The sequence below is a fragment of the Belonocnema kinseyi genome, chromosome 6 (assembly GCF_010883055.1).
Source record: "Belonocnema kinseyi isolate 2016_QV_RU_SX_M_011 chromosome 6, B_treatae_v1, whole genome shotgun sequence".
NCBI lineage: Eukaryota > Metazoa > Arthropoda > Insecta > Hymenoptera > Cynipidae > Belonocnema > Belonocnema kinseyi.
In genome coordinates, this window is record NC_046662.1 from 49138600 (window position 1) to 49165798 (window position 27199).

The window sequence follows — 27199 nt, forward strand, 5'->3', positions numbered from 1 at the left end:
TTGAAAATACTAAAACGAAAAATCGATCTTTGAACCATGGATTCTCAAAGTTTAGACATTTATTCCACCCGTTAGTGAGATTCCAGGTTAATTACAGACTCGCAAAGCTTTGGAAAATGGTTCACAAAAAAAAAAATACGCACGAAAAATCATGTTTTTTTTTGTTTAAACTGCATTTTGGGATAATAAATAAATTTTTTGAGGAATTGCATTGGCACCGTCGGAAAGAGGAGATCTTAAGCAATAAAAATATATGTGTCTCAATTTTTTCTAGTGTCGAATAGTCTTAGTTATTGGCTGTTGAAAAGCAGTGTACCGGTAGTGGCGTTTTGGCCGTTTAAGGGTTAAAGGCTTTTATTAAATTAAACATATCGTTTCAGTTAAAATATTCAATATTTAACCCATGTCATTCGAAATTTTTTAATAAAGAAAAAGAATAATTATTTAATATTTAGCAATATTTGACTGTTAATTTAAGACGATTAAATCAAAGCCAAATATTTAAAGGTAAACAATTTGAAAATTAATTTTTTGATATGGAAAGTTTTGAATTGTTCAAATTTCGAAAAGCTTTTAAACTTTTAACTTTACAATTGTTATTGTTCTATTTAAAAAATGTTTAATTTATAAGCTGAACTGTTGAATTTTCATGTAATTATTGACTTGAAAAACTTTAAATTTTTAATTTTAAAAGTTTAAAAATCTAGAGTTCCACTTTAAATGCTTTAATTTGTTGTTTATTTTTTATTACTTTAAATGGAAAAATTTTTGCGAACTGTGAAACCCCGAGAAATGACCGGGAATTTTTTTCTTCGATTAAAACGGTCACCCTATTAAAACTTTATAAAATATTTTCAACTAAAAAATAACTTCATAATAATGTATTTGTTATACAATATTCTTTCAGTCTGAAATATCCAATTTTGAATCAGTTTAATTTCAAAATTTTTAAATTAAGTAAAAGAATAATTATTTAATATTTAGCAATATTTAACTGTTTATTTTAAGACGATTGAATTGTTACAATTTCGAAGAGCTTTTCAACTTTGAACGTTACAATTTTGATTGATCTTTTTAAAAAATGTTTTATTTGTGATTAAAGTTGTTATATTTTGATATATAAATAACAATTGGAGAATTATTATTTGTAGAAAAAATTTGAGATATAGAAAAAAGAAACTTTTTAAGAATTGCGAAAGGCTTCAAAAGAATAAAAACATTTTCTTAAGGAGTAATCATTAAATAAAAAAAATCATTAAAAAAATCATTTATAGTAATTAAATAAGAATAATTTATTTTTTAGTAAATTGCTAAATATATCATTGAATATTCTCTATTTGAACTCTAAACACATCTTTTTCCTAGAATTTAATAAGTTTTACTATTTGTGGAAATGTTAGTTTTATTATCACTTTTTTATATGAAAACAGTTTCATAATTACTGAATACTTAGTTGATTTTTTTTTTATTTCAAAAATTCTACTTCTTGATAAAAAATGTAATTATTTTTTTGAAAATTCAGAAATTTTCTAAAACGGTGATCCTTTTCAATTTAAAATGAAAATATATTTTAGTTAAAACACATTAAAAAAATTTTTAATTTGTATTGATTAGAAGCCTCTTATAATAATTAAAAAAAATTAAAATATATTTACATATATTTCAGCAAATTAAATTCAAATACTCATTATACAAAATAAACAATATTTGAAAAATTATATTAATGGAATCGGGGTATTTTATGTAAAAATAAACTTTTATTATACAAATTATAACCAACATTTAATTATATAAACATCAAGTGAATCATCAATTTATTTTGATAATTAGACAAAAGCTAAATTTTAATATTTGTTTAATTTAATATGCATTGAGAAAAAAATATATCAGTTAATAATTAATTGTGTAATAATTTAATGTGTTGATAATCTTTTAAACTAATTAAAAAAATATATATATGGTCATATTTTTGAAATTTAATTTAGATATTCATTTCACAACATCACAAATATTAAAAAAAAGTATATAATTTTATTAGAGATATCTTTTCTTTAAAATATTTATATATAATTTTAATTTAAGAGAATTTATTTTCAATACAAAACTTTTCTTCTGCGAAACAGTTTATTTTTTTACCAAATAGTTGAACAATAAAAAAAAATAGTTGAAGAAAATTACGTAATTTTCAACTGTGGATATTTTTACAAAAAAAATATTTTAATTTAAAATTAAAAAAAAAACATTTGGATATAACCAACAAAAAAGACACTTTTCAAAAATATACTTGAATCGTCAACAAAAAAGGGACATTTTAACCAAATACTTGAATTTTTAACAAAAGAAATTGGTTCTATACCAAAAATGACGAATTTTCAACAAAATAGATAAATTTTCAACAAATTAGTTGAATTTTCTACCAAATTGTTGAATTTTTTAGCCGTAAATATGAATTTGCTACAAAACAGTTGAATTTTTAACACCATAATTCAATTTTGAACCAAATAATAAAAATTTTAACCAGAAAAAAACAATTCTTAACCGAGTAGAAAGCCTGTAATAATTAAATAAAAAAATCATAAAAAATCATTTATAGTAATTAAATAGCAATTGTTTCTATTTTAGTAAATGGCTAAATGTATCATTTAATACTATTTTAGTTCAAATGTAATTATTTGGTTAACATTTTTTAAAATTTCGTAAAACGTCATCTTTTTTTGTTGAAAATTCAACTCTTTTGTGTAAAATTCGTTTTTTTTTGTTCGAAAATTCAATTATTGGTTGAAACTTATTTGCTTTCTGAACTGAAAAATATTTTTTGTTGAACATTAGTTTGATTGGTTTGTAAATAAATCTGTTTTTGAAAAAAAACTGTCGTCCTTTTAGGATGAATTCAACTGCTTTTAGTTTGAAATGAAAATACATTTTAGTTGATTTATCTCTTTGGTTGATATTGTGGCTCCAAATCAATTTTTTGATCTAAAAATTTAAATATTATTCTTTTGGTAACTATTTTTTTTAAATTCGTCTTTTTGGGAAGAATTCAACTGTCTTTTATTTAAAATTAAAATCTTTCTTGTTCACAATATTAAGTACATGTTATATTTTCTATTGAGAATTAATCTCTTTTGGTTACAAATTTTATTACTGAGTTGAAAAGTTTATTTTTTTGTTCAAAATTGAGCAATTTTGTTAAAAAGTCATCCTTTTTGTTAGAAAATTCAACTGTCTTGTTTTTAAATTTGGCCTTTATGTTTCAAAACTAAACAATTTTACTTTGGATAGAATAATCTCTAAATTAATTTGAGATAAAAATGTCGAAAATAGGAGAATTTCAAAACAAGAAAAACTAACTATTTTCATGCTAAAATTTTGAAAATGGAATGATTTATAGTTTAATGAAATAAAAATAGTATATTTCTAATTAAAAATGTTTAAAATCAATAATTTAAAATATATTTATTATTAAATATTTATTTATTTATTAAAATTTTGTATTTATATATTATGTTTGCGATTGCTGTTACAGTAAAAAGTTATAATTTAATATTAAAATTAATTCAACCAAATTTTTCTAAGATCAAAAAATAAATTCACACAACAACACGTTCTTCTCATATTCATTTCCGTGCATTTAAAAATAATCTTTTTACACTTATGGCTAAAAAATCGGTTGAATACCTCGGAACTTTTTACTGATGGTTGAATTTTTAAACGAAAAAAGATCAGTTTTTAAGCAAAAGTGAAGTAGATACATTTTTATGCATGAGAATTATTTTCAGATTGAAAAAGGAGTTTTCTGCACAAACTTTAATTTTATACGAAATTGTTGAATTTTGTACAAAGTACTTTAATTTTTAACAAAAAAGCGCGAAATTTCAAAGAAAATTCTTACCGAAAATTGTAATAGTTTATATTTCAACAAAAAAGAATTTAATTAAAAATTTAAAACAGATGGATTTAACCAATAAAAATTACTTTTCAACAAAGTTCTTGAATCTTAAACTAAACCAGATTAATTTTTAACCAGTTTTTTTTTTAACGAAAAAATGGATTTTCGGTCAAAAAAAGGCGAATTTCCAACATAATAGATCAATTTTCAACAAAACAGTTAAATTTTTCTACCCAATTTTTGAATTTTATAGCCGAAAATATGTATTTTCAGCACAAATTTTCAATTTTCGACCCATTAATTAAATTTTTAATAAAATATTTAAATTTGCAGTTAAAAGAACGAATTTTTAACTGAAATTATGAATTTTCGAAACAGAAAAATTAACTTTTAAGGTAGTAATTGAGCTTTCAACCAATGGGTTAAGTTTTCTGTCAAGAAAGGCGCCAAGTAGTTAAATTTTCTATAAAATTTATGGAATTATGGATTCAAAAACACGAATTTTCTACAAATCAGCTAATTATGAACAAAAAAGTATTTATCTGAATCAGATTAATATTTAACCAGGCAGTTGCACTTTTAAAAAAAAGATTAAATTTCCACAAAAAAGATACATTTTTAAATCAAAAAGATAATTGTTCAAGAAAATAGTTGAATTTTCAAGGTGGCCGTTGGATCGGGAAACCTGGAAGACCGAGAAATGACCGGGGAAACCCGGGAAATTGCAGTGAATTTATTTTTAAATTGTTTTTAAATAATTTTGTAATTGTGATTTTTATAAATAATTAAATCATTCAATTTAGAATGCTTAATTCGAAAATCTTTCACTTTAAAAATGTTCCATTTTTAATTTTTAAGCATATATTTTAATTTAAAGAATTTTAAAATGCAGTTTTAGAGGTTAAAAAAAATTTTCTAATTAAAAGTTATTAAAATCTAAGATTTTTTATTTTAAAAAATGGCCGTCGAACCGGGAAAACGGGAATTTCACGATTTTTCAAAAGAAAAATCTGTCCAAGTTCGATTTTAACAGTTTTAAAAATAATTAAAATTTAAAATTTGAGAATTTCCAGATTGTAACTGTTTCAATCCGAATTTTTCATGATTTATCAATAATACATGTTTAATTCAGAGTTTCAGGTATTCCTTTATATTTTTTTTATATTAAATTTAATAAATAAATTTATTAATATATTATTTCTATTAATTTTTTCAGCTATTAAAAAATGAAAACGTGCGTTTTATTATTTTCAACTTGAAAATAAATTCATAATAATATAGTCATAATTAAAGGTTTTTATTAAACTAAAAATATTGCGAGTCTAAGTTATTAAATTTTTATCCCATTTAATTTGAAATTTCTTAATGTAGAAAAAGAATAACTATTTAATATTTAGCAATATTTCACTGTTCATTTAAGACGAGTAAATTGAAACCAAATATTTCAAAGAAAACAATTTGAAACTGAATTTTTTACATAGAAAGCCTTGAATCTTTAGATTTTCAAAGAACTTTTTTCTTTTAGCGTTACAATTTTAAGTGTTCTATTTCAAAGTTGTGTAATTTATAAGTGAAATTGTTCAATTTTGACGTGTAAATAACAATTGAACACTTATTATTTGTAGAAATTTTTTTATTAATCTTGAGATATATGTAGAAGTTTTGAAACGATTCAAAATTGATTAAAAACTTTAAATTATTTCAAGTAATTTAAGCATTTTTTTCCCCGAACTTCTAAATATATTTTAAAGTTAATCGAAATTTTCCTACAGTTTTTGAAAATCCAGAAAATTAAATTAAATCCTTAAAATCTTCCATGTTCTTCTTTGATTATTTTTTAAATCTCTTAAATTCTTTTTAAAAAATCGGTTACAATAATTTTTCAAAGTGAAGAATCATTTTCAATTTTCCTAAGAATCTTAAGAAAATGTTTATTCTTTTGTATTTTACAAATAATAAGTGTTCTATTGTTATTTTTTAAATTCCAATTTAATTTTTTTTAATGTGAAGGATTTTCTAAAAGTTTTAGAAAAAATGCAATTTTGAAATATATTTAAAGTTCTGACAAAAAATTCAAAAATTATTTTGAATTTGGAAAAATTTAAAACCACTTCTAGATTTTTCAAGATTTTGAAATAAAAGTTTAAAGCTTTTGAAGGATGCCTAGACTATTTAAAATAAAAATAATTTAACTTCTAATTTAAGAACCGTTAAGTTAAAAAACTTATTTTTCAATTTTTAATGTGTCTAGCTGAAAATTACTTAAAATAATATAATTTTGAAAATTTTTAAGGTTCATTGCTTAATTCTTTAATTTAGACTATTGAAAATGTTAACGTGGATTTATATTTTTGAAACTTAATCTGAATCTTTGAACGCTATAATTTATAAAAGTTCTACATTTTGAATACTTTGATTTGATATTTATTGTTTATCACTTTATATGGAAAAATGTTTAAAATATAGTTTGAGTTTTCATATTTCATTGGCCGTGAAAAATGTTTGCGAATCGGGAATTTTTTCCTTCGATTAAAACGGCCACCCTGATTTTCACCCAAGAAGTATGACTTTAAAAAAAAAGTTGTTGCATTTTCAGCAAAATAATTTTAAGCAACAAATAATTAATTAATTTAATACAAAAATCTGTGAGATTTAGGATTTTAAATTGTATTTTAGGATGGCTGTTGAGAGGGAATTGGACAAAACTGAATCGAATCTGGGAAACATTGTGTTTGATGAATCTGGTTATATGATTTTTTACAGCACAATGCTTGGAATCAAGCTTGTGAATATTTATACAAATCGATGTATTAGAATAATAGGAAAACCCGAGAATCTTCGACCAATGCAGTTGGCTCTCTTTCAGGTATTTAACCGAAATGTATTTATTTTTAATTTAATTTATTTTTTAATTTGTCAAAATAATATTTTTAAAAATCTTTTATTTTTACATTTACCGGAAAAATAATATTTGTAGACAAAATAAGAAATTTTTGATAACTTTCTAATTGTTAAAAAATTTGAATATCTAAATTCGAGCTAAAATTAGATTCTGGGATGTGAGAAGAAGGAGATAAATATTATCAGTTTGTTTTTTAAGTTATATAAATATAATTTTCTTACGATTCTTGAAAAAATTAAAAAAGATTTTTTTTAAGATTTCAAAGTTGTCGAAAAAGAATCTGGAAAATTTTTTAAATATATTTTTAACGGGGTTTAAAAAATATTAGGGAAAATTTGATTCAGTTCAAAGGATATTTTGGACTTGGAAGTTTAAAAGAAATTTTAATATATATTATAAATTTCTGGAAATCTTTTCAAGTTTTCCAATACTTTTAATCTCTTCAAAATCTCTTAAAGGTTGAAAATTCCTTTAAAAATGTCAAATTTGTTCGAAAATTTATGTATTCTGTTAAAATTAATATTTTTTTAGTAGACAATTAAAATACATAATTTTGAATACAAAATAAAAATTTCTAACGAACATTTATTTTTGAAGTTTATTTGTTCATTTATTTTTAAGGTTATATAAATATATAATTTTCCTAAGATTCTTGACAAAATTGGAAAAAAAATTGAACGTTACAGATATTTTGAAATAGTATGATTTTTTTTTATTTTTCAGGAATATTTGAAAATTGTAGTCGATCTATTCCTAAAATTTGGAATGATCTTTCAAAATTTTAAAATTTCCCGTCAAATCGTCCTGATATTTTCGAGCTTTTCAAAATTCTTAAAAAATTTCGAAATCTACAAAAATGTACATTTTTTCAAATTTCAAATGATGTTTTTTATCATTTCCAAAACTTTTAAATCTTTTATATATATATATATTTTATAATTACTGTTCAAACTGTCAACAAATTTTCTTAAAATTCTGAAATTGAAAAAAATGGCTTACAAACCTTCCAGATTCTCTTATGACAATTTTGGAAATATTTTACAGTCTTTTTAAATGCTCTCGTTAACATTCATTTTTCAAAATAAAAAACAAACAGTCAAATTTTCCCATGGAAATTTGTTCAACATTTTTATTTCCAAATATTAAAAAATCGACATTTTTCAAAACTTTTTTGAAATGTTTTTAAAATTTTCGTATACCTTCTCTTAAAACTTATTTTTCGAAATAAAAAATAAGTATGAATTTTCTCAGGAATGTTGAGAAATTCTTTTTATTCAGCAACTGGGTTAAAAGTTAAAATGTTTTGTTAAATGGTTTTTCGGTGAAAATTTAACTATTTTGGTAAAAAATTAATATTTTGCATTTATAAGTTAAACTATTTGTTTGAAAATGTATTTACCTTGTGGAAAATTCGTCTTATTTTTGAGAAAATTCATCAGTTTGGATGAAAATTAATTCCTTTGAATCACAATTTAACTGTTCCATTATTAGTTAAAAATTCAAGAATTTTTTGTCTTTTTTAATTGAAAATTCAACTATTTCAATGAAAATTCCCATATTTCGTTAAAAAATCTTCGTTTTCTTTGAAAATTAAGCTTCTTCTTTAGCAATTTTTCTTAAGGCTTAAAAATGTGAGTATTTTAGTTAAATAACTATAATTTTAGTTGGAAATTCAACGTTCAGATTGGAATTGAAATTATTTGGTTGAATGGAATTGAAATTTGGTTGGATGAAATTCAATTTTTGACCAAAAATTTAATTATTAAATTTTTAGTTGAAAAATTAAATGTTTTAGTTGAAAAAATCGTCTTTTTGTTGGAAATTAATCTTTTTGGTCAAAAATTCATCATTTCAGTTAACAATTCATCTTTTTGGTATAAAATTCAAATATACCAGTTAAATATTTACGATTTTATTAAAAAATTTCTCACTTTAAGTTTTCGTTGATAATTTATGTTTTTTATTAAAATTTATTTTGTTTTGTTTTGAAAATGTAACTATTTCAGTTGAAGATCCATTGGTTTAGTTGAAAATTGTTATGTTTTGTTTAAAATTCAACTATTTGGTTAAAAATGTGTCTTCTTTAATAACAAATTTTAAAAAATTGCGTATTTTGTTAAAATATATATTTGTTGTTGTTAGAAAATCATCTTTTTCTTTGAAATATTCCAGTGGAATATATACAATTTTACTGAAAAATTCGTCAACTTTGGAAATGTAACTATTTGTTTGTAAGTCATTTTTTTCATGAAAAGTAATTTTTTCATATGAATATTTAACTTATTCTAATTGAAAATTTGATAGTTGTGGTTGAAAATTCATCTGTTTGGTTAAATATTAATTTTTTAAACTTAAAATTTAATTATTTAAGTTTGGTTAATAAATTATATTATTTAGTAAAAATTATTATTTTTTGTTCTGTTTGAAAATTCAACTACTTGGTTAAAAATGTATCTTCTTTGATCAAAAATTCAACTATTTTGTTAATAATTCAAGTATTTTGCTAAAAAATCTGTTTTTTTTTTTGTTCTTAGAAAATCTTCTTTTTCTTTGAAAGTTTATGTTTCATGTTTAAAAATTCTTCTATCCTGTTAAATTTCATTTATTCCAGTTAAATATTTATCATTTTAGTTGAGAGTGCATCTGTTAGGTAAAAATGAAATAATTTGTTTGAAATGGGATTGAAATTTGGGTGCATGAAATTAATTAATTTATTAAAAATTTAATTATTCAATTTCTGATTAAAACATTACCTTCTTGCGTTGAAAAGTCGTTATTTTTCGGTAGAAACTAATCTTCTTGGGCAAAAAATTAATATTTGTTGTCAAAAAAATTCAATTATTTTCGTTAAAGATTTATTATTGCAGTTAAAAATCTATCTTTTTGGTTTAAAAATACAAAAATTCCAATTAATTATATACAATATTCTTTGAAAATTTGTCAACTTTGTTTGAAAATGTAACTATTTGTTTGTAAGTCATTTTTTCATGGCAAGTAATTTTTTCAACTGAAAATTTAAAATATTCCAAATAAATATTCAATAGCTTCAGTTAAAAATTCATCAATTTGGTTAAATATTATTTTTTTTTTACTTAAAATTTAATTATTAAATCATTTTTTTTAATTCTTTGAAAGTTTTCTTTCTTGTTTAAAAATTCATATTTTCGATTGGAAATTCATCTGTTAGGTAGGAAATAAATTATTTGTTTGAAATTGAATTAAAATCTGATTGCATAAAAATCATGTTTTGCCTTAACATTTAATTATTCGATTTTTGGTTGAAAAATTATGTTTTTTTAGTCGAAAATTCGTCTTTTTTGGTAGAAATTAAACTTCTTCATTGAAAATTAATCTTTTTGGTCAAAAATTAAATTATTCTCGTTAAGGATTCGTCATTTCAGTTGAAAATGCATCTTTTCTGTTTAAGATTCAACTATTTCAGTTAAATATATACAATTTTATTTGAAAATTCATCAACTTTTTTTGAAAATGTAATTATTTTTTTGAAAGTTAGTTTTTTTTCGTGGAAAGTAATTTTATAAACTGAAAATTTAAAGTATTCCAAATGAATATTCCATAGTTTTAGTTGGGGATAAATCTGTTTGTTTAAACATAAATTTTTGTATTTTAAAATTTAATTATTCAAGTTTTGGTTAACAATCTATCGTTTTTAATAAAAATTAATTTTCTTGTTTATTGAAAATTCAACTATTTCAGATCCGTATTTTTTGTTGAGAATTAATTTTTTCAACTTAAAGTTCAACTATTTCATTTTTTAAATGACATTGTTTAAAATGTTTCAGTTTGGTTACATATTAATTTTTTAACTTAATATTTAATTATTTAAGTTTTGGTTGACAATTTATATTTTTTAGTCAAAATTAATTTTTTGTTTGCAAATTCAACTATTCGAGTGAACTATTCAGTGTTTTAGTTGAAAATTCTTATGTTTGGTTTAAAATTAAACTATTTCGTTAAAAATTCATGAATTCGTTTGAAAAATTGTATTTTTTTTGTTGTAGAAAATTAATCATTTGTTTAATTTAATCATTTTGGTTGAAAATTGGTGCGTTCCAGTTAAATAATTCATAATTTTAGTTGGAAATTGATGTTTTTTGTTAATAATTTAACTTTACCATTCAAAGATACATAATTTTATTTAAAAATTCATCAATTTGGTGGAAAATTAAAGTATTTCAGTTGAAAATTAATTTTTTCAAATTAAAGTTGAACTATTTAATTTTTTATTAAAAATTGACATTGTTGAAAATTTTTCTGTTTGGTTAAACATTTATTGTTTTTAACTTAATATTTAATTATTAAAGTTTGTTTAAAAATTTATATTTCTTCGTAAAAATTAGTTTTTTTTTTGCAAATTCAACTATTTATTTGAACTATTCAAGTGTTTTTGTTGAAAATTCTTATGTTTGCTTTAAAATTCAACTATTTCGTTGAAAAATTCTATTTTTTTAAAGAAAATTCATCTTCTTTTTTAATTATTCTTTTTCGTTGAAATATCCAAGTGTTCCAGTTAAATATTCATCATTTTAGTTGTTTAACTATTTCATTTTTGGTTAAAAATGGATATTTTTGAAAATTTTTCTGTTGGGTTAAACATGACTTTTTTAACGTAATATTTAATTATTTAAGTTTTGGTTAACAATTCATATTTCTTCGTAAAAATTAATTTATTTGTTTGCAGATTTAACTATTTAAGTGAAATTTTTATTTTTAAATTGGAACTTCGGATGAAAAATTGTATTTTTTTTGTAGAAAATTAATCATTTGTTTGATTTAATCTTTTTGGATGAAAATTCGAGCGTTCCAGTTGAATAATTCATAATTTTAGTTGAAAATTGATGTTTTTTGTTAATAATTTAACTTTACCATTTGAAGATACATAATTTTATTTGAAAATTCATCAATTTGGTCGAAAATTAAAGTATTTCAGTTGAAAATTAATTTGTTCAATTTAAAGTTTAACTATTTCATTTTTTGTTAAAAATGGACACTGTTGAAAACTTTTCTGTTTGGTTAAACATTAATTTTTTCAACTTAATATTTAATTATTTAAATTTTGGTTAAAAATTTATATTTGTTCGTAAAAATAATTTTTTTTTTGCAAATTTAACTATTTATTTGAACTATTCAAGTGTTTTTGTTGAAAATTCTTATGTTTTCTTTAGAATTCAAATATTTCGTTAAAAATTCATGTATTTTGTTGAAAAATTCTATTTTTTTAAAAGAAAATTCGTCTTTTTTAATTATTCTTTTTGGTTGAAATATCCAAGTGTTCCAGTTAAATATTCATTAAAAAATGAATTCGTTAAAAAAGGACATTTTTGAAAAATTTTCTATTTGGTTAAACATGACTTTTTTAACGTAATATTTAATTATTTAAGTTTTGGTTAACAATTCATATTTCTTCGTAAAAATTAATTTATTTGTTTGCAGATTTAACTATTTAAGTGAAGTTTTTATTTTTAAATTGGAAATTCGGTTGAAAAATTGTATTTTATTTTTGTAGAAAATTAATCATTTGTTTGATTTAATCTTTTTGGATGAAAATTCGAGCGTTCCAGTTAAAAAATTCATAATGTTTTTGGAAAATTAATGTTTTTTGTTACTAATTTAAAATTTATATTTCTTCGTAAAAATTAATTTATTTGTTTGCAAATTTTACTATTTAAGTGAACTTTTTATTTTTAAATTGTAAATTCTGTTGAAAAATTGTATTTTTTTTGTAGAAAATTAATGATTTGTTTAATTTAATCTTTTTGGTTGAAAATTCGAGCGTTCCAGTTAAATAATTCATAATTTTAGTTGAAAATTAATGTTTCTTGTTAATAATTTAAAATTTATATTTCTTCGTAAAAATTAAATTATTTATTTGCAAATTTAACTATTTAAGTGAACTTTTTATTTTTAAAATGTAAATTCTGTTGAAAAATTGTATTTTTTGTGTAAAAAATTCTTGTTTTTTTTTTTTTAGTGAAAAATTTAAGTTTTTGATTCAAAATTCATTTATTTTTCAATGTATGGCTCTGCTGTATAAAGTAAAGGTTGTTTAGAATGAACGTCATTAAAAATTGAAAAAGTTGACCGGGCGAGATTCGAATATGGTGAATAAAAGAGGAATTACAATTTTGAAATATTCTAAATTTAATTGATCAAATTTGACTAGATTTTGAACTATTTGATATTAGGGCAGAGCTAAGAAAACTGCAGGTGCTGTCAGTGTGGAAATGGAAGCTTCGGATAATTCGGCCCTCGAGATGAATAAACCGGATCCCACATTATTTTGTACGGCTCTGAAAAAGAATCGATTCTATTTATTCACAAGACGCGAGCCCGACGACACAAAAAGTCAAGAATGCGACCGAGACGTTTTCAACGAGAAACCGTCGAAGGAAGACATCATTTCTTCGACGGAAGCAACGAATATGCAGAAAATATATGACAATGCGATCATTCACACGACTCTCGGAGACATTCATGTGACTCTTTTTGGAAAAGATGTGCCGAGAACAGTTGAGAATTTTTGCGTCCACTCGAAAAATGGCTATTACAACAGTCACATTTTTCATCGAGTTATGAAAACTTTCATGATCCAAACTGGAGATCCAACTGGAACTGGAACTGGAGGCGAAAGTATTTGGGGTGGCGAGTTTGAGGACGAATTTAGGCCACATTTAAAACACGACAGGCCCTACACGCTCAGCATGGCAAATGCAGGACCTAATACGAATGGAAGTCAATTTTTTATAACGCTCACGCCAACGGTGAGTTGATTATTATTATTATTATTATTATTTTTTTTTAAAGGAAATTTTCAGTTTATTTTTTGACCGGGAATTTTACAAATTTGTAGAAAAAAAATCTGTTCAACTTTGATTTCAATAATTTTGATATCATTCAGTTTAGAATTAACTCAAAGAATTTAAAAAGACAAAACAGTTTTATAGACTTCAGCAGTTTATAATTAAAAGGGTTTGAAGTTAAAATTTTTAGATAAAAAAGAGTTTTGTTTGTCGACACACACACACACACTTCTTTTAAATTATTTGAAAACATTTTAAGTTGAAAGAAAACTTTTCCCCTTTTTTTCCCCTGAAAAATAAATTTTATTCTCATTTAAATTTCTTGAATTTAACTTCTAAACATCTCTTAAAATTACGCTATTTTTTCTATAAATAATAAATGTTTAATTTTTGTTAATAAATAAAAATTTGAAGATTTTTTTATTCAGTTGATTTTAAAAGATATTGGGAAGTTCGGAACAAATTTCAATAATAATTTTTAATTCCGACAAAATTTTAAACAATTTCTAGATATCTCAAGATTTTGAAATAAAATCTTAAAGCTTTCCAGAGTAGTTTAAATTATTTAAAATGAAAATAATGTATCTTTTAATTTAAGAAATTTTAAGCTAAAAAAATTATTTTTTCATGTTTCTGACTTCAAATTATTTTAAATTATTACAAAAATACGTAATTTTCAAGCATGAGATTAATTTTTAAACATAAATATTACTTTTCTACCAAAAAATACAATTTTTCAACAAAATACATGAATTTTCAATTAAATACGACAAATATTTAAACAAAGTTTGAATTTTTCACTAAAAAAACATAATCTTCAACTGCAATGGTTGAATTTTAACTTAAAAAATATGAACTTTTAACATAAATTATGAATATTTAACTATAAAATTTGAATTTTCAACTAAAATGAAGAATATTTAACTCGAATACTTACATTTTTAACCAAAAAATGTGAATTTCTAAACAATAAGATTAATTTTCTATTTAAAAAATTAAATTTTTTAACAAAATACATGAAATTTCGAAGAAATACTTGAATTTTTAATTAAATAAGACAAAATTCAACCCAACAGATAAATTTTTAACTAAAAAAAAAGAATTTTCAAGAGAAAATTAAATAGTTACATTTTTAGTTGAAAACATTCATTTCCAAACTAACTTCTAAATTTTTAACTAAAATTATGAATTTTCAACTGGAATAGTTGAATTAAAAAAAAATAATTTTAAACTAAAATGATGAATATTCACCTAGAAAATGAATTTTTAAACAATAAGATTAATTTTCAAAAAAAAAATTGATTTTCTGCCAAAAAAATAAAAATTTTAAACAAAACACATGAATTTTCAATTAAATAAGACAAATAATCAACCAAACAGATGAATTTTCAACTAATAAAAAAGAATTTTCAGCAGATAATTAAATAGTTACATTTTTAGTTAAAAACAATTACTTTCAATCTAATTGCTGAATTCTAAACTAAAATTATAAATCTTCAACTGCAATAGTTGAATTTTAAAGCAAAAAATATTAACTTTCAATTGAAATTAGGAATGCTTAACTATAAAATTTGAATTTCCAATTAAAATGATTCATGTTTAACTAGAATATGTGAATTTTTAACCAAAACATTAATTTTTAAACCATAAGATTAATTTTCAAATAAAAATAGTATTTTTCAAACAAAAAAATTAATTTTTTATAAAAAATACAGTTTTTTAACAAAATATATACATTTTTAATTAAATACTTGATTTTTTTTATTAAAGAAGATAAATATTCAACAAAACAGTTGAATTTTTATCTAAGAACCCAACAGATGATGACAAAAAAAGATGAATTTTCAACTAAAATGATGAATATTTAACTAGAAAATAAATTTTCAAACAATAAAATTAATTTTCAAACAAAAATATTAATTTTTTACCAAAAAAACTCAATTTTTGAACAAAATACATGAATTTTCAATTAAATAAAACAAATATTCAATCCAGCAGATGAATTTTTTACTAAGAAAATATAATCTTCAACAGATAATAAAATAGTGACATTTTTAGTTAAAAAATTAATTTTGAATCTAACTGATCAATTTCAAACTAAAATTATGAATATTTAACTAGAATACTTAAATTTTCAGCCAAAAAGATAAATTTTTAAACCATAAGAATAATTTTTAAATAAAAATATTATTTTTAAAACAAGAATTTAACAAATTTGTGGGAATAAAAATGCGTCCAACTTTGATTCCAACAATTATGATATCGTTCAGTTTAGAATGCGTAATTTGAAAATTTTTCACTTTAAAATTTTTCCTTTTTTAGATTTTTAAGCCTACATTTGATGAACTCAAATAATTTTAAAATACAATTTTAAATATTTAAGCAGTTAAAAATTAAAAGCGTTTGTAGTTACAATTCGCGGATAAAAAAAGAGTTTTACCTTGTTTTCCCCTAGAAAATAAGATAAATTGTTTTCCCTTAATAAAAAAACAAAATTAACCACATTAATTTGATTATTGGACGTTAAAAAGTATTTTAAATTTGATTTTACTCTCATTTAAATTTCTTAAATTTTACTTCTAAATTTCTCTCAAAATTACATTAATTTTTTCTACAAATAATAAGTGTTTAATTTTTATTAATAAATCAGAATTTTAAGATTTTTTTTATTTAATTGATTTTAAAAGATATTTAAAAATTCTGAAAAAAATTTAAAAATATGTCATTTTACATTTGAAAAAATTCAAAACAACTTCTAGATATCTCAAGATTTTGAAATAAAATAGTAAAGATTTTCAGGAATACTTAAACTATTAAACATGAAAATAATGTATCTTTTAATTTAAGAAATTTTAAGTTAAAAAACATTAATTTTTTCAATTTTTTAGTTTTCTGGCCGAAAATTACTTAAAATTATTACAAAAATATGTATTTTTCAACCATGAGATTAATTTTCAAACCAAAATATTAATTTTCTGCCAAAAAAATACAATTTTTCAACAAAATACTTAAATTTTTAATTAAAGAAGACAAATAGTCAACCAAACAGATGAATTTTTAACTAAGAAAAAATAATCTTCAACAGATAATGAAGTAGTTACATTTTTAGTTAAACCCATTAATTTTCATTCTAATTGCTGAATTTTCAACTAAAATTATGAATCCTAAACTGGAATAGTTGAATTTTAAACAAACAAACAAAAAAAAGAATATTCAACTAAAATGATGAATATTGAACTAGAAGATGATTTTTTAAACAATAAAATTAATTTTCTAAGAACAGAATTATTTAAAAAGTAAAAAGATTATTTTTTTATCAACAAAATAAGAATTTTTTTTGAAACCAAAATATTAATTTTCTATCAAAAAAAGTACAATTTTTCAACAAAACACATGAATTTTCAATTAAATAAAACAAATATTGTACCAACTAAAATGATTCATATTTAACTAGAATACTTGAATTTTAAAATAAAAATATTATTTTTCAAACAAAAAAATTAATTTCCAGTCAAATGAATTTAATTTTTCATCAAAATATATGAATTTTCAACTGAATGCTTAAAATTTCAATTAAATAAGACAAATATTGTACACAACAAATGAATTTTTAACTAAGAAAAAAGAATCTTCAACAGATAATGAAATAGTTACATTTTTAGTTAAAACATTAATTTTCAAACTAAATTCTAAATTTTCAAGTAAAATTATGAATCTTCAACTGGAATAATTGAATTAACAAAAAAAGATTAATTTTCAACTAAAATTATAAACATTCACCTAGAAGATGAATTTTTAGACAAAAACATTATTTAAAAAACAAAAACATTATTTTTTTCTCAAAAAACTAATATTAATTTTAAAAATAAATTAATTCTCTACCAAAAAAAAATAAAAATTTTAAACAAATTACATGAATTTTTAATTAAATCAGACAATTATTCAACCAAACAGATGAATTTTTAACAAAAAAAAAAAAAAAACAATCTTCAACATATAATGTAATAGTTACATTTTTAGTTAAAAACATTAATTTTCAATCTAATTGCTGAATTTTCGACTAAAATTATGAATTTTCAACTACAATAGTTGAATTTTAAATACAAAAATATTAACTCTTAACTTAAATTATGAATATTTAATTATAAAATTTGAATTTTCAACTAAAATGAAGAATATTTAACTAGAATGTGTGAATTTTTAACCAAGATATTAATTTTTAAGCCATAAGATTAATTTTAAAATAAAAATATTATTTTTGAAACAAGAAGATTAGTTTTTTATACAAAAAAACATTTTTTCAACAAAATATATACATTTTTAATTAAAGAAGACAAATATTCATCCAAACAGATGGATTTTTATTTAAGAAACAATAATCTTCAACAGATAATGAAATAGTTGAATTTTTAGTTAAAAACAATTATTTTCAATCTAATTGCTGAATTTTCGACTAAAATTATGAATTTTCAAATGCAATAGTTGAATTTGAAAGAAAAAAAGATCCACTTTCAAATTAAATTATGAATATTTAACTATAAAATTTGTATTTTTAACTAAAATGAAGAATATTTAACTAGAGTATTTGAATTTTTAACCAAAAAGGTTAATTTTAAACAATAAGAATAATTTTCTATAAAAAATGCAATTTTTCAAAAAAATACATGGGTTTTCGAAAAAGTACTTAAATTTTCAATTAAAGAAGACAAATATTCAACCCAAAAGGTAAATTTTTAACTAAGAAAAAAGAATCTTCAACAGATAATGAAATAGTTACATTTTTAGTTAAAAACATTACTTTTCAAACTAACTTCTAAATTTTTAACTCAAATTATAAATATTTAACTAGAATTGTTAAATTTTATACAAAAAAAGATGAATTTTCAACTAAAATGATGAATATTTAACTAGAAAATGTATTTTTAACCAATAAGATTAATTTCCAAACAAAAAAATTATTTGAAAAACAAAAAGATTTTTTTTTATCAACAAAATAAGATTAATTTAAAAAAAAATATATATATTAAATTTCTACCAAAAAAATTCAATTTTTCAACAAAATACATGAATTTTCAATTAAATAAGGCACCTATTGAACCCAACAGATGAATTTTTAATGAAAAAAAAGAACAATTTTCAATAGATAATGAAATAGTTACATTTTAGTTAAAAACAATAATTATCAAATTAACTTCTAAATTTTCAACTAAAATTATGAATCTTCAACTAGAATAGTTGAATTAAAAAAAAAGATTAATTTTCTACTAAAATTATGATTATTTACCTAGAAGGTGAATTTTTAAATAATAAGATTAATTTTTAAACTAAAAAATTATTTGAAAAACAAAAAGATTATTTTTTTCTTAACAAAATAAGGGTAATTTTCAAACAAAAATGATGAATATTTACGTAGAAGATGTATTTTTAAACAATAAGATTAATTTTTAAACTAAAAAATTATTTGAAAAACAAAAAGATTAATTTTTTTATCAACAAAATACATGAGTTTTTAACGAAATACTTAATTTTGAAATTAAAGAAGACAAATATTCATATTCATACAAATATATATAACTGCTGAATTTTCAACTAAAATTATGAATCTTTAACTGGAATAATTCAACTTTAAAGCAAAAAACATCAACTTTCAAATTAAATTAAGAATATTTAACTATAAAACTCAAATTTTTAATTAAAATCATGAATATTTCACTAGAATATTTGAATTTTCAAACAATAAGATTCGTTTTTAGACAAAAAATGTATTTAAAGAACAAAAAGCTTAATTTTTTATAAAAAAACAACAATTTTTCAACAAAATACATGAATTTTCAATTAAATACTTACATTTTCAATTAAAGAAGACAAAAAAGAAGCCAAACAGATGTGTTTTTTAACTAAATTATGAATATTTGACTAGAATAGTTAAATTTTCAGCGAAAAAGATAAATTTTTAAACCAAAAGTTTAATTTTAAAATAAAAATATTAATTTTCAAACGATTTCAACAATTGTGATATCATTCAGTTCAGAATGTGTAACTTTAAAATGTTTCAGTTTAAAATTTTTCCTTTTTTAGATTTTTAAGCCTACATTTGAACTAAAAGAATTTTAAAATACAGTTTTAAAGACTTAAGCAGTTAAAAATTAAAAGCGTTTGTAGTTACAATTTTCGGATAAAAAAGAGTTTTGTTTTTTTATCGACACACTTTGTTTAAATGATAAAAAATAATTTCAAGCTGTGAATTAATTTTGAATCTTTTCAATGCTTCTAAATATTTTTTTAATAAAACAAAGAATGTAACAACCAATTTTGGACAACCACCATCAAATGTTCCCATTGCAATCTGAAAAAAAACTTTTCCCTTTTTTTCCCCTCTAAAAATGTAATGAAAAAAATTCGTTTTCCCTTTGTACCAATATGAAATCAACTTGATTATTGGACATTAAAAAGGATTTTAAATTTGATTTTAATCTTAAAATTACAAAATTTTTCTCTACAAATAAGAAGTGTTTAGTTTTTATTAATAAAACCAAATTTGAGGGCTTTTTTATTGAATTAATTTTAAAGTCAAGAGTTTCAATTTGAGTAGTTCAATTTGTTGTTTATTTATTATTACTTTAAATGGAACAATTTTTAGAATAGAGTTCAATTTTTTAACTTTATCGACCGTGAAAAATGTTTGCGAACCGGGGAAAAACTAGGAAATGACCGTGAATTTATTTTTTGAACCGGAATTTTACAAATTTTTAGAAGAAAAAAATCCTTCCAACTTTGATTTCAACCGTTTTTTGTTTTAAATAAATAGTTAAATTTTGATCTTTTTCAATTATGATATCATTGAATTTAGAATGCGTAATTCGAAAAATTTTCAGTTTAAAAATTTTCTATTTTAGATATTTAATTTTCAAACGTACATTTCAATTTAAAGAATGTTTAAATACATTTTTAACTACTTAAAAGAATTAGAAATTAGAAGCATTTAAAATCGCCTTATTGAAACTATATAATATATTTTTAATTTTTAAATATTTGGAAATAATTTCAAAATAATATATTTACAATTAAAGGCTTTTATTATATTTCAAATATAATTTCAGTCTTAAATATTCCATTTTTAAAATATGCAATTTGAAATTTTTCAATTGAGAAAAAGGACATTTTCTTAATATTTAGAAATATCTGAGTGTTAGTTTAAAAACCAGTAATTATAAATTAATTATTTAAAACAAAACTAAACTTCGAACATTATACTTTTATTGTTCTATTTAACAAAATTTAATTTCAAAGTCAAATTGTTAAATTTTGATGTGTAAATAATACTTGAACACCTATTAAACTTTTTAAAAATGCGAGTAATTTTAAGAAATATTGAGAAGTTTTAAAAAATTCAAAATTAATTAAAAATTTGAAATGATTTTAAATATTTTAAACGAAGTGTCTACATGTACCAACGAATTATGGCTATTTGTACCAAAATTTATGTGCAAATAGCCTACAGTTGAATTAAAAAAATTTAGATTTTGGCAGATTTTGAACCAAAAATTGAGAAGCTTTTTAAGAATTTTAACAGGCTTCAAAAGAATACTAACATTTCTTAAGATTGCTCTAAAAATCTAAAATAATTTTTTGTTTTGAAAAATTATTTGAAATTCGAATAATTTTCAAAGATATTTAGAAGTTGTAAACAAATTTTAACATTATTTTTAAATTTCAAAAAAATTTGAAACAACACGTAGATGTTTCAAGATCTCGAAATAAAATTTCGAAGCATTTTAAGGATTTCTAAACTATTTAAAATAAAAGTAATTTAACTCTTAATTTGAGCAGGGAATTTTTAATCTTTTACAAATTTATAGTTGGAACTGAAATTTATCCAGAATGATAATAATTCAGACTTTGAAACGGGAATTTACCAATTTTAACAAATTCCGAGCTGGTACTAGAAATTTTGGAAAAGGAACAAAATTCTGAGTTGGAACAGGAAATTTTTCCAAAGATTTGTAATTCTCAGTTCAACTAGGGAATTTTTTAATTTCAACCAATTTTTAGTTAAAAATAGCATTTGTCTAAAAGAATTATAATTTGTCTTGGAACAGGGAATTAAATTTTTTAAATAAATTTCGAGCTGGAACAGGGAATTTCGGAAAAGAATTAATTCTAATTCTAAGTTGAAACGGGATATTTTCGAGAAAAGTTAAAATTATGAATTGGAAAAGAGAAATTTGCAAAAAAATTTAATTCTTTGTTGAAACCGAAACTTTTCGGAAAGTATTAAAATTCCGGAATTTGAATTAGTACTAGAAATTTTGGAAAAGGAAAAAAATTCTGAGTTGGAACAGGAAATTTTTCCAAATATTTGTAATTCTCAGTTCAACTAGGGAATTTTTTAATTTCAACCAATTTTGAGTTAAAAATGGCATTTGTCTAAAAGAATTATAATTTGTCTTATAACAGGGAATTAAAAAATTTAAAGAAATTCCGAGCTGGAACAGGGAATTTTGGAAAAGAATTAATTCTAATTCTAAGTTGAAACGGGATATTTTCGAGAAAAGTTAAAATTATGAATTGGAAAAGAGAAATTTGCAAAAAAATTTAATTCTTTGTTGAAACCGAAACTTTCCGGAAAGTATTAAAATTCCGGAATTTGAATTAGTACTAGAAATTTTGGAAAAGCAACAAAATTCTGAGTTGGAACAGGAAATTTTTCCAAAGATTTGTAATTCTGAGTTGAACTAGGGAATTTTTTAATTTCAACCAAGTTTTAGTTAAAACTGGTATTTGTCTAAAAGAATCATAATTTGTCTTGAAACAGGGAATTAGAATATTTAAAGAAATTCCGATCTGGAACAGGGAATTTTTTAAAACAATGAATTCTAATTCCAAGTTGAATCGGGATATTTTCGAGAAAAATGAAATTTATCCAGGAGAATAATTCCGAATGGAAAATTAAATTTTTCCAACGAAATTATTGTTCTGTGTTGAAACCAGGTATTTTCGAAAGTGAGGCATTTTGTAGTGTTTTAAAAATTTAAAGAGATTTGAAATTCTTTTTGAATTCTCCTGAATTCTTTTGAATCCCATTTTAATTTTTCTGCACTAATTTAAAATATATTGAATTTAAAGAACTTTTTCATATTTTTTAATTGTTTTCAATTCAATTGATTACTTTTTAAATTAAGTTTGATTTTTTAAAAATTAATTTCAGCGAATTCTTCTCGTTTCTCTCAAATTCCTCTAAATTCATTCCAATTTGATGGAAACGAATCGAATTTAAAAAAATGTAATTACAGATTCTTAAGAAAATTACAAAAAGATTTTTCAATTATCCAGATTTGTCAAAGAAGAATTTAAAGAAATTTTATTTTATAAGGTTTTACAAAATATTAAGAAAATTCGATTAAAAAAAATTTTTAGTATAGTTAGAAATTTGGAAGAAATTAAGAAATATTTGATAAATTTTCGGATATTTTTTCAAGTTTTTCAAAAATTTTTTCAATCTGCTTAAAACATTTTAAATTCCTACAAATATTTTTAACTGTCTCGACTTTTTCTTATCATTGTGAAAAATCATTCAAAATGGAAAAAAATTGCCGTATAATCTTCCAAAATTTCCCAGGAATTTTAAGAGAATTTGCTTATTCTCGAAACCTTTCTAATTTATTTTAAAGCCTTCAAAGTTTATGTTTGAAATGTTTAAAAATCTACATTTCTAAAAGTATTTTAGGTTTTAAAATTGTTTTTGGATCTCTTTAAATCTATTAAATATTTCTTTTTTGATATTTCAGGAAATCGTTCGATATGATTAAAAAACTGTAAAAATTTTTTTCTTAAAGTTCATTCGGCTTCTTATTTGACAATTGTTTGAATCTTTTGAAATCTTTTGAAATCTTTTCAAATAATGTCTAAAAATGAATTTTTCGAAATAAACAATTATTTAAATTTTTCCAAACTTCTGAATATCTCTCAAACTTACTCAAATATTTCCTGAAATTATATATTATGGCAGAATTGAAAAATTCTGCTTTAAAATCTTGTACGCTCTTTTTAAAAATTTCAGGAAATAATTTAAAATTTTTCCATGAATCGCAAGAACATTTTTTAAATCCTGTAAAATAAAAAAAAAATGGTTTTAAAGTCTTCCATATTATTTTTCCACACATTTTGAAATCTTCAAAAATGTAAAATTATTATTTTTAAAAAATAAAACCTAAACCATTAAAAATTTTCCAAATAATCTTGGAAACATCCAGTCTCCTTAAATCTTTTATAATTGTTGAAAAGCTTCGAATTTTTTTTTTTAATTTTTGGTTGAAAATTTATCTTTTTCAATTATAATATTAACTATTTGATTAAAACTACATACATTTCGTCTAAAATTAATCCTTTTTGGTGAAAAATTAATGTTCTTGATTAAAAATTCATCAATAACCTGAAAATTTTAACAGTTTCGTTGCAATTTTTCTTCTCTCTTGACTGAAAAATATTTTTTAGTTAAAAACTAAACTCTTGAAAATTCGTCTTTTTTAGTTGAATTCAACTGTTTTTTATTTAAAATTTAATTTTTTTTGGTCATCATTTTAATTGAAAATTTATCTCTTTGGTTGAAAAGTTAACAATTTGTTGAAAATTATTTTTCTGTCAGATTTATTTTTAATTGAAAATTGAATAATTTCAGTGGAAAATTTACCTATTTTCTTGAAAATTCGTTTTTAAATAAATTTTTAACTTTCATTTTTGATAGAAAAATTTTTTATTTGTTTGAATTTGAACTTTTTGGTTGCAAACAAAGTCTTTTTCGTATTTTTTTATAGAAAATTAATCTTTGTGGTTGAAAATTCAATTTTTTAATATTAAAATTTAACTTCTTGTTTGAAAGGTAAACTAATTGACTAAAAATTAATTTTATTAATTTAAAATTCATTATTTTAATTGAAAATTCATCTCTTTGTTTAAAAATGTAACTATATTATTTATTAACTAAACATCAACTATTTATTTTTTTTAAGTGAAAATTTAAATATTTTATTTTTTCTTGAAAATTTATTTTGTGTATTCGAAATTTCAACTATTTGGTTAAAGGAAATTAATATTTTTGTTAAAAAATCTTTTTTTGGTAGAAAATTAATTTTTTTAACTGAAAAATGATCTATTCTAGTTAAGAATTTACCTATTTTTTAAAAAAGTTTTGCTTTTTAAACACAGTTAAATTTTTGAACTAAAAATTTAACTATTTTGTTGAACATTGCTTTTTTACTTACCGCAAATTTACTTTTTTCACTGAGATTTATTTTCGAACTGAAAATTGAATAATTCCAATTGAAAATAACTATTTTGCTGAAAATGCGTTTTTTTAAATACATTTTTTAACTTTCATTTTTGATTAAAAATTTTGTTATTTGTTTAAATTTGAACTATTTGGTTTCAAAAAAAGTCTTTTTCATATTTTTTTTGGAGAAAATTAATCTTTGTGGTTGAAAATTCAAAATTTAACTCCTTGTTTGAAAGGTAAACCAATTGACTAAAAATTAATTTTATCATTTCAATTTAAAATTCATCTCTTTGCTTAAAAATGTAACTATATTATTTATTAATTAAACTTATTAACAATTTATTTTTTTTTAAGTGAAAATTTAACTATTTTATTCTGTGTTGAAAATTTATCTTTCGTATTTGAAATTTCAACTATTTGGTTGAAGAAAATAAATATTTTTGTTAAAAAATCTTTTTTTTTGGCAGAAAATTAATTTTTTAAAATGAAAAAATGATCTATTCCAGTTAAGAGTTTACCTATTTTGTTAAAAAGTTTCGCTTGTGATTAACAGTTAAATTTTTGACTGAAAATAAAGGTATTTTGTTGAACATTTCTTTTTTATTTACTGTAAATTAACTTTTTTAACTGAAAATTCTATTATTCCTTTTTTTAAAATTAAAAATGCAACTATTTGGTTAAAAATTAATCTTCTTCGTTGAAAGTTAATCTTTTTGATTGAAAATTAAATTATTCTTGTTAAGGATTCATAATTTTGGTTGAAAATTGATCCTTTTTAGTTTTGAAATTCAACTATTTGGTTAAAAATACATGTGTTTTCATGAAAATTGGTCTTTTTTATTAAAAAATTATAATCTTTTCGGTTGAAGCATCACCTTTTTTTTAAATTGAATGTAATACAGTACCCGCAGTAATTTTAATCAAAAAAATTACCAATTTTAAAAAACAAATGCAAAATAATACAAATTAAAAATACAAAGTATTTTTATTTTTTAATATAAAAGTATTAGAAATATGATCAATTTTAACAATAAATTTTAATTGTAATGTAATAAATATTAATTCAATTTATTTAAAAATTTATAATCTTACTTTATTTTTGTCGAAAGGGAGAACGAATTTTTTTCTATTCTTTTCTTAGGAAAAAAAGGGAAAAAGTTTTTTTTTCAGATTGCAATGGGAACATTTTATGGTGGTTTTCCAAATTTGCTCGTTAAATTCTTTCTTTTATTTTCAGCAATTCTTCAGATATCGTATTTAGGCATATCCTCTAATATAATGTTTTAAAGCTTTCTAAATTAACTATATCAATTAACTCCCCAGAAACTTGTACCTGTTGTAAAAAGTTGTAAAAAGACATTATTGTGTGTGTTTTTTTTCAGTCGTGGTTAGATAACAAGCACACAGTTTTTGGCAGAGTTGTGAAAGGAATGGAAGTTGTACAGAATATTAGTCAAGTAAAAACCAATCCGAAGACAGATAAGCCATACGATGACATTCGAATAGTTAGCATAACTGTAAAGTAATTTTTTATAAATAAAATGCAACCTTATTTATGGTTTTTGATTTTTCATACATTTATTTATTAATTTCGTGACTTATCTCTTCCTTTATTTTTCTGTGTGATAATTATGATGTACGGCTCGAGCAACCTGGTAAGTAGAGGTGAGTAAACCAAAAAAAAAAAAAAAAAAAAAAACCAGCAGGTCGATTGATATCCCCGACATTTGTAAGCACCAATCCCCATTTAAAACTCGGCGCCCAGAAGAATACTCTTGTTGGTTCTATGAGGTCAAGATTTTTATATTAAATCTAATTTTGAAGTGTATCGAATCCATTAAAAATTAGGCCTACTGTTAGTTTTCCTCAAGTTTCCCCTCACTTTCCCTATTTCCCCTTTTCCTTACACTCCCGCCCCTCATTTTTGATTCTCCTACTTCTTTTATTTCGCCTTGCTTCCCTTACTTCCTCCCCATAAATTTCCCCTTACTTCATCGACGTCCCATTCCCTGAGTTCCCCTTACTTATCCTTATTCCAATCCCTTAATTTCCACTAATTTCCATCCTACTTTCCTTTTGCTCGCTTCCCCTACTTCTTTTTCCATAATTTGCCCTTACTTTTGTTACTTTCCCTCCTCTCCTTTCCCTCACTACTCCTAGTTCACTTCCAGTCATATCCCCTTATTTCTACTACTTTCCCCCTATTCTTCTTTTCTTTACTTCCCCGCTTTTCATTATTTATCATTTCTGCTACTTTTCTCATTTCGTCTTTCTCAGCTCCTTCCTCTTTTCTCACCCTATTTCCATCACTTTCC

At 21.4% G+C, this 27199-nt stretch overlaps 1 protein-coding gene across 1 annotated transcript in view; it reads left to right on the forward strand.

The window, feature by feature from the left end:
- The window catches only part of LOC117174210 (peptidylprolyl isomerase domain and WD repeat-containing protein 1), a 98684-nt gene extending 72225 nt beyond the window's left edge, over positions 1-26459 (forward strand). Inside the window, exons 7-9 of the mRNA XM_033363075.1 lie at positions 6566-6755; positions 12998-13573; positions 26267-26459. Coding sequence (XP_033218966.1) covers positions 6566-6755; positions 12998-13573; positions 26267-26410 — 910 coding nt within the window. The 3' untranslated portion in view covers positions 26411-26459. The remainder of the gene's footprint in view (positions 1-6565; positions 6756-12997; positions 13574-26266) is intronic.
- The last annotated feature ends 740 nt before the right edge of the window (positions 26460-27199 follow it).